General features: G+C 29.5%; 1 protein-coding gene across 1 annotated transcript; it reads left to right on the top strand.

Annotated features, from left to right (window-relative positions):
• The first annotated feature begins 3535 nt into the window (after positions 1 to 3535).
• LOC137809987 (glycine cleavage system H protein, mitochondrial) lies at positions 3536 to 5060 on the top strand. Its single transcript, XM_068611084.1, has 4 exons — positions 3536 to 3885; positions 3977 to 4065; positions 4376 to 4546; positions 4825 to 5060. The coding sequence occupies exons 1-4, from the start codon at positions 3777 to 3779 to the stop codon at positions 4951 to 4953; spliced, it is 498 nt and encodes a 165-aa protein (XP_068467185.1). The 5' UTR covers positions 3536 to 3776; the 3' UTR covers positions 4954 to 5060.
• The last annotated feature ends 3547 nt before the right edge of the window (positions 5061 to 8607 follow it).

Raw genomic sequence — 8607 nt, 5'->3', positions numbered from 1 at the left:
GATAATGCTCTCAAACAAGAAACATTAATTTTTATTATATTTTCTTTTATCTAATAATTTAAAAGAATGTTTCTTATATAATTTAATTTAGATAAGAAGAGAATAAATCACCTCCATGTGGGACTAAATTAGAGAAGAGACCGATATTTACTAATTTCTGAATTTCAAATCTTTAGTTATTTTTGAAAAAAAAAAGGTTACTACAAGTCTTAATTAAATTTAGAGTACTTTTATATTAAAATAACAATTGCTGAAGTTGAAGGTTTTATTATTCTTTTTATCATAAACGTGGTGCACTTAATTTGTTGTATATATGAATTATATATAATGTAACTTAGGATTGTGTTAATGTATTAAAACTTACGTTACATGGATTATTTATTAGTTTAAACTATATATATTTTTCTATACTTTGAATTGGTAACACAGAAAAGAATTATAAGTGAAAATATTTTTTCAAAAATTTTCTTATTTCTCTCCAGATCTCTACTTCTTGATTTTGTATATTTTATTACTTTTAATTACGTGTTGATAAGTATAATTATTTAAATGCCAAATTATAAGTAAATAGATTTATTGTATATATAAACAGTTTATAAAACTATTGTAATTATTTTACTTAAATTTTTAAAATAAAGACATATTCAAACTTCAAAAGGTTATTTTGTGTGGGAATTTAAAAGAAGATTTGTGATAAAAAAATTAAAAAATTGACTGACCAATCTTTTTGAAAGATTAATACATAAAATGTGGATTTTGAAAAGAAAAAAAAAAATCAACAATTTTTAGGAGGTTAATTTTAAGTTTTTAATTTTTGTAAAACATCTTTTTAAAATTAGAAAATAGAATTAGTATAAAAAAAATACACAATACAAGAAAAACACGAGTAATAGAAAAACTTAGAACGTTATAGATGTATTTTAAAATTAAATAAAAAAATATGGTATTTTACAACACATTTCTAAAATATACCTTTATCAAGTATTTTTCATTCTATTATTATTGAAAATATAAAATAATTAGTGTTTAATAAATGATGAAATTTAAATTAACGGGAGGTCATTGTTTAACTTGAATAGAATTAATAAAAAAAAGTGTGGCATCATTAAAATTTCGATGGTAAGTTATTAATAAAAATAGAATTATATATTTTTAAAATTCGTAGATTCAAATCCAACAATTAAAGTTATAAATATCAAAAATGATTTATTTTGAAATACATAAAATAAAATTATAATTAATAAAAAATATATAATTATCTACGTTCAACAATTTTCTTTTTTATTTGTTTTTTAATAAATGAAAAAAATGTCATTTTTAATGTTTGCGGAAGACAGGATAGGAGATTATATAAAGCATCAACTACAATTTAACAAACTTCTTTGCATCAACTTAAAAGAAATAAATAAAAATCATCAAACAAAGTTAATTAATAATTAAATTTAAAAATAAAATTTTAAAAAATTATAAATTAATTTTAATTAAAAAAAATCATTTTATTTTTCTCTTAAGATCCCTAAACCTTTACCCTAATCCAAAATATACTTTCTAGCCGGACTCAGAAGTCCTTTTTTTAATAAATTACTTTCACATTTTTTTAATTGTTATTTTGCTTCTTTTTAGGATAAAGAGAGCCCTTAACCCTTTTTGTTTTACAAAGAGAATCACCAAGCCACACACTTATTCAATAGTGTGTTTGAATTATCATAAAACCCTCAAATCACAATTGAAAAAAAAAAAAGAGGATAAATTGTCCCTTATTTATTGCTAAATTATTCCATAGCTGAGACAAATTTTGGTTAATATTTGGTCAACAAAAGCCCATTGGAACTCACAAGCATGTGGAAGTATTACATAAGTAAATAGAGGTGACAAATAAGGCTGCTTCTTCCTGCACCTCCATACCTTCTTGTGCCACCCCATAAATTTTTCATATTCCAATAATACCCTTTTTAATATTCCGGATTACATAATCCAAAGTCTTTTTCTAGATTTAGAATTAGCTTTCGGATTATGTAATCCAGAAGCTTTTTTTTCAGATGTGTTATTAGCTTCCGGATTACATAATCTGGAAGTCTTTTCTAAATATGAAATTGACTTCCGGATTATGTAATCCATAATATATCCATAGACTTATTATTTCAAATCCAAGGGTTGAAAAAAAAGGATAAAATGGTATTTTCATATTTAGTATGGGGTGGCACAAGAAGGTATGGAGGTGTAGGAAGAAAGAGTCGACAAATAATATGCATGTTTTTTTTTTCCTTTTTTGGGTTCATAAACAGTCTAGCGGGCCTATATACAGTTGAGCGACTCCTTCTTCCTGCACCACCATGTGTTCTTTAGACACCTCCATAAATTTCAAAAATTTCATAATTGTGCTTCAGTAAAAAGTTAAAAACAAATTGTGTTTTGGATTGGATAATCCGGTGCATCTATGTATTATCTAATCTATAAGTTAAAAAAACTAGCAATTCGATTATGGAATGAATAATTCAAAAGTCAATTTCAAATTCAGATTAACATTCAATTTATGTAATACAAATTACCTAAGTCGGAATGTTAATCTAAATTTGAGAGTGAGTTCTAGATTACACAATCTAAAATAAAATGAATGATTTTTTAACTTAGAGGTTAAATAATTTAAAAAGTTACTAGATCTAAAATAAAGTGAAAATATTGATGGATTATTTTTGAATTATGTAATTTATAATGTTTTTTTGGTATGGAATAATTTCTATATTATCTTTTTTAAGTTATTGAATTACTTGTGGACTTTGTAGGAAAGACAATTTCTTCCTGAACCATATCAATTCTAACATGCACCCAATCTATTATTGAGAATGACAAAAATGTCCCTTCTAAATGATAAAAATAACCTTAAATAAAAAGAGGGTGTAAATAAAAATTACTTTCGAAATCTTTTATCCGATTAAATTTTCGAAACACATTTTTGAATTCCAGAAATTTTTATCCAGAATGAATTTTTAATTTTGTGTTATAGATTTTTTTGTCCAGAATGTATTTTATTTATTTTTTAATTTTATTTACTTTTCTGGATTTTCAAATCCAGAATAAAAGTAATTTTGAAATTTTGAAAAAATGCTAGGGTGCAGGTTAAAATTGATATGGTGTAGGAAGAAATTGCCTGAGAAATTGTATGCAACAGCAGTTTGGGGTGGAGTGGGTGAGAGCAGGAAAAGTAGGGGAAAAGTGTTTAGAGTTTTTGAGTTTTAAATTATTTACTGAAGGACAAAACAGTAGTTTCTTATTTATTACGGATGCTGAAGAACACATGGGGTGCAGGAAGAAGCAGACACAAACTTTTATTGGGCTAAGTGAAGCCCAGTCTCTAGTTTTGATTTAATCTACAATACTCTGAGCTTTGTATTGTTCTTTAATTTTTCAGTGGTTGCAAATATAGAAGGATTCAGTAGGGTTTTCAATCCAACATGATAAAATAAATATATTTTGTCATAGATATTATGATTTTGGAAAATATTATAATTAAAAAGAAAAAAAAAAAGAAGAAGCTGGGTTAGGTTTGATTTAATTTGAAGGTTAAAAGGAGTAGTGGAAGGAGAGTGGTCGATGGATAACATAGCATAAGGCAGAAAGTAAAGAGGATGAGGCTTTCGCTGCCCACCATTCATCCAAGATAATATATGAAGAGCTCCATGCACTGTTTCACTCATATTATTATCTCCACGACATAACATATAACATAAAACATAACCAAAACACAGACACAAGAACAACCTCAATCTCTGTCTCTAATGGCACTCAGGATGTGGGCTTCTTCCACTGCCAATGCACTCAAACTCTCTTCTGCCTCCAGACCCCATCTCCTTCCTCCTTTTTCTTTCTCCAGATGCTTATCTACTGGTATATTATCATCATCTTCACATTCTTTCACTTTAATCTTTTCTATCAATTTCACTTCCTTTTTCATAACCTCTTTCTGCTCCTTTCACAGTCTTGGATGGACTTAAGTACGCAGAATCACACGAGTGGGTCAAGCATGAAGGCTCAGTCGCCACCATTGGTATCACTGACCATGCTCAGGTTGGTTTTCTTCATTAACCTTAACCCTCTTTATCTAATTCATCTACCTCACTGCACTTAATCAGACAAGGCTAAATTATCCTTTTTTTTAGCAACTTTCCCACCCAGTATAGCTATAAATTTTACTTCAAGGTTAGTAGGACACTGCATTGCAACCGATAAATTGTTGTTTGCTTACATGTTTAGTGGTTAGAGAACTTTGCTCCTTACAATTTAATGGAAACTTTGTGCACTTGTTTGTGCAAGGGTCTTCGTGTAAAATATAACTAGAAGTACTTGGGTGAATGATGAATGTGTGTAATAATTGCAGGACCATCTTGGAGAAGTTGTGTTTGTGGAGCTGCCAGAACCAGGTGGTGCAGTGTCCAAGAATTCTGGCTTTGGAGCTGTTGAAAGTGTCAAAGCAACAAGTGATATAAACTCTCCAATCTCAGGGGAGATTGTTGAGGTTAACACAAAGCTCACAGAAACGCCTGGCCTGGTGATCAATTCTAACCTTCAACCCTGTTTCTTTCTACTATTTGCTCTAAGGAGTTTAATTAATAGGAAGTTATGTTATGTTAAGTATACTGTTTAAGATGGTTACTGTTATTACTATAAACATCAACACAATTGTTATACATGCTTATAAAACCCCTTTACTCTTACTTTACTGGTATATACATGTCTATTTTGACAATGATTTGAATTACAATGGTGATTTGGCTTTTTCTTCTAATAAGTTATACATGCTCATATTTATTTTTCTACTTGATTAAGGTAAACTCAAGCCCTTACGAAGATGGGTGGATGATCAAAGTAAAGCCAAGTGATCCTTCTGAATTAGAGTCCTTGTTGGGTCCAAAGGAATACACAAAATTTTGTGAGGAGGAAGATGCTAGCCATTGAAGTTTGAATTGGCTCCTGCACTTATATTTGGAACTATTATTCATGTGTTTATCATCTTATTGTCTTCTGAACAGTTTTTTAATCTGCAATAGAACTGTTTCTTTCTATTTTTCCTTCCCCTGCTATTCTCTTCTGTCACCGACACTTCACTGTGTCCTTCTAATTTCTTTAATAAAAATGTTTTATTTATTAACATAAATGCATCGTTTGAAAGAACACAGCACATCAACGTTCTGTTTGAAGCAAGTGTAAATTTGACCCTTTTCATGGTTCAAACAACCTGTTTCAAGCAAGTATTGTTTATGTTTTCTTGTAGAGACTAATATTTTTATGAGTTCTAATATTATTTTAGAAGGTTTATGTAGTTGTGTTTAAAAAAACTAACGTATTCTCTTTGATGCTAAGAAAAACTATAGATATGTAAGTTACTTTATCCCATTAGAATAATGAGTAAGTTTAAAATATTTGACCCTCTAATTAATGTTCGCCTTCTAATTTTAAAGAAGATAAAAAATACAAGGCCACATACTTCTAGCAATTATCTTTTATGACTATATATAAATACATGAGGATTTGAGTGGAAGAGAATAACAAAGTTTTTTTTAAGTGAAAATAATTAACTGACGAAATATATATGTACCCACCAAAAATCATATTACATGGAAATGAGAGTATTACACTCTATTGGAGGTCATACAAAAAAATTTGAAAGACATAAAACACAAATCTAATTCAGCTATACAATGGCTAGAATCAGACAAAACTCTTTGACAATCAAAACACGTGCAAATATCATTGGCCTTATGTTAATGTGACTTGTGATTTGATATACAATTGAAGAATTGTTGCCATCAGACTAACCGTCGTTGTAGACTTTACTTACAACATGTAAGAATATTGTTTCTTTTTATCATCCTCAAGTTAAAGTACTTCCTTAACAATTGGCTAACTTTGTCAACTCCATCATTCAATCACCAAATGTTGTAGCATTAATCACATAATTTTATAGCATTAATCACATAATGTTGCAACATTTACCATCAGCTTATGTGTGATGATCTTTGAATTCATCTAAGTTTTCTCCTATTGTTTTTGCTTGCTTAAAATGTTATTTTTTATGTTAAAGTAACATATATTTTAAGAGCACCTTCAAGTTAGAGCAGATCATACCTTCGTGTGCAATATATTTTCAATGTGATTTACCAACATAAAACTTGACGACTAAACATCATTTTTTATAGCACAAGTTCAATTTTACTTTACTTTTTCCACTAAGTGAATGTTATTTATAGGTTTCTAAGCAACACACTCTATTTCCATTTAGCAAGAAATTTAAAATTTTCCCTTTGTGCTTAGGCTTCTTCTCACCCCATATACTTTATGCAAATTATTGCTTCAAACACTCCTATAGAATATGAAAACCAATGACATTATTTCTATGAGTCCATATATTTCATATGAAGAATACTCTAAACATGATTACCCTTTCTACTTAGACCTACTAGTTCAAAACATAGAAAATGACCTATCCTCAAATAAAGCATCTTTCATATCTTGCTTGCTACCCTACAAGTAAAGAATAAATGATTTATAGTTTCATCATGTATCTCATACATTACACACCTTATATCACTCAAATGTATTCCTCTAAAAGATAAATTATCATATGTTGCTAACTTATTTTGTAAGACTCTCCATGCACATAGCTGAACTGTTGGCAAAGGTTTAATTTTCCAAATTTTGTCATAATGACCTCATCTTCCCTCTAATTTCATTTCTTATCTCTCTTATATGTGGACCTCATTGTATACTCTAAATTTTTCTCTCTTTACCAAATCCATTTGTCCTCCTTATCCATTTGCATTGAGCACCTATGGAACTGCTGTATAAAATCTTCTAACATTGGTTTCTCCCATTCAAACCATTTTCTTCTCCAGGTCATATTCCACTTTCACAGATCTTGATACCATCCTTATGCCTTTGCTACTTTAAACACCATTTTTATTTGAATTAGAGTATATTCTATGACATTTGCCCCATAACAAAATTTCTCCCAACAATATGTCTTTCCAAAATAGAATTTTAAGTTCATGTTCCACTCTTCCAAGAGATAATGTTCCACTCTTCCAAGAGATGTTACCATTAAACCAATTCTCCTTTTCTCCATACCCATATACATTTCTAAGGTCCCTCCACCACCTTGATTATTTTATACACTCCTTGTAATTATTTAGACTCCTCCGCAAGCCGTATTTTGATGTTAAAATATCTCTCCATAAACCTCTCCCTTCCTTTCTTAGCCTCCACTTTTATTTATCTAGAAGGATCACATTAAAGCACCTCAAATCCTTGACACCTAAACCACCCTCCTCCTCGCTCCTACAAATGGTTTCCACTTTACTTAGAAAATCTTTCTCCCATTTTGTCTCGACCTCATAAAAAATATCTTTATATTTTAATACTTTATTTCTTCACTATTTACAATATTTTAAAAATTGACAAGAAGAATAAAAACATGGCAAATAACACTTTATTAAATTCGCCCTTCTAGCTACAAACATATATTTTCCTTTTCACCTAGATAATCTCTTTCTTATTTTTGTTATCACACCTTGCCAAAATCATTTGTCCTATTATTTCCTCCTATGGGGATTCCTAAATATGTGAAAGGGAATATTGTCATGATGTTTCAATTCAATATCTATGTATGATCAATGGTTTCACTCCAATCCCTCTAGTCCTACTTTTTTGGAGATTAATTTTTAAGTCTGAATCAAACACCTTAAAATACTTTTAAGGACCATAATATTTGGGTTTTTACTTTGCATACAAACATAATGTCATCCACAAATTTAAACATACTTATTCTAATTTCTTTCTTTCCCACCTTTATTCTTTTTAGGAGTCCTTCACTTTCAATCTTCTCAATAGCCCCTGATAGAACTTTGGCCACAATAAGAAAAAGGAAAGGAGCAAGTGGATCTCATTGCCTTAGTCATTTCTCTGGTTTAAATTCACTCGTCGGACTTCCATTTACTAGGACTGATAGAGATGATGACCCTAAACAACCTGTTATCCATTTGATCCATATAGAGCAAAAACCTAGATTTTCCATGACATATACAAGGTATTCCCCATTGACTGATGAAATCATATGCTTTCTCGAAATCTACCTTTACTATTATGCACTCCTCCTTTTTCTCTTTACTTCATCAATCACCTCATTAACAACCAATACACTATCAAACAAATCTCTACTTTCTAAGAAGGTTGATTGCTTAATATATATAATTTTATGTAGAGCTTTTTTCAGCCCTTTGCAAATAATTTTTAAGATTACTTTGTATACACTTTTCACTCAAGAAATCGACCTATACTCTTTTTACTAACACATAGTGTACACAAAAAATCGACCTATACTCTTTTCACTAGTGTCCACAAGAAATCGACCTATACCCATTATTAATATTATCCCAAATTTACACATGAAATTACAAACTACACTTTTTTTTTATATAAAAATCAGGTAAAATATTTAAAATTATTTTCTTAGAAGCATATTCTAAGTAGGAGGACTTTAGGCCCAGGTATAAAACAAGGAAAACGTTTTGTTAACACTCCACATAGTAAATAACTCTATTCAACAACCCTTTA

The sequence above is a fragment of the Phaseolus vulgaris genome, chromosome 2 (genome assembly GCF_000499845.2).
Source record: "Phaseolus vulgaris cultivar G19833 chromosome 2, P. vulgaris v2.0, whole genome shotgun sequence".
NCBI classification, from domain to species: domain Eukaryota; kingdom Viridiplantae; phylum Streptophyta; class Magnoliopsida; order Fabales; family Fabaceae; genus Phaseolus; species Phaseolus vulgaris.
The sequence above is the reverse complement of the archived record's forward strand: the minus strand, read 5'-3'. Positions and strand labels throughout refer to the sequence as shown.

Coding starts and splice junctions, on each gene's coding strand:
- LOC137809987 (XM_068611084.1), top strand. CDS start 3,777: ATGGCACTCAGGATGTGGGCTTCTTCCACTGCCAATGCACTCAAACTC. Junction 3,886..3,976: donor CTCCAGATGCTTATCTACTG/GTATATTATCAT, acceptor CTCCTTTCACAG/TCTTGGATGGACTTAAGTAC. Junction 4,066..4,375: donor GTATCACTGACCATGCTCAG/GTTGGTTTTCTT, acceptor TAATAATTGCAG/GACCATCTTGGAGAAGTTGT.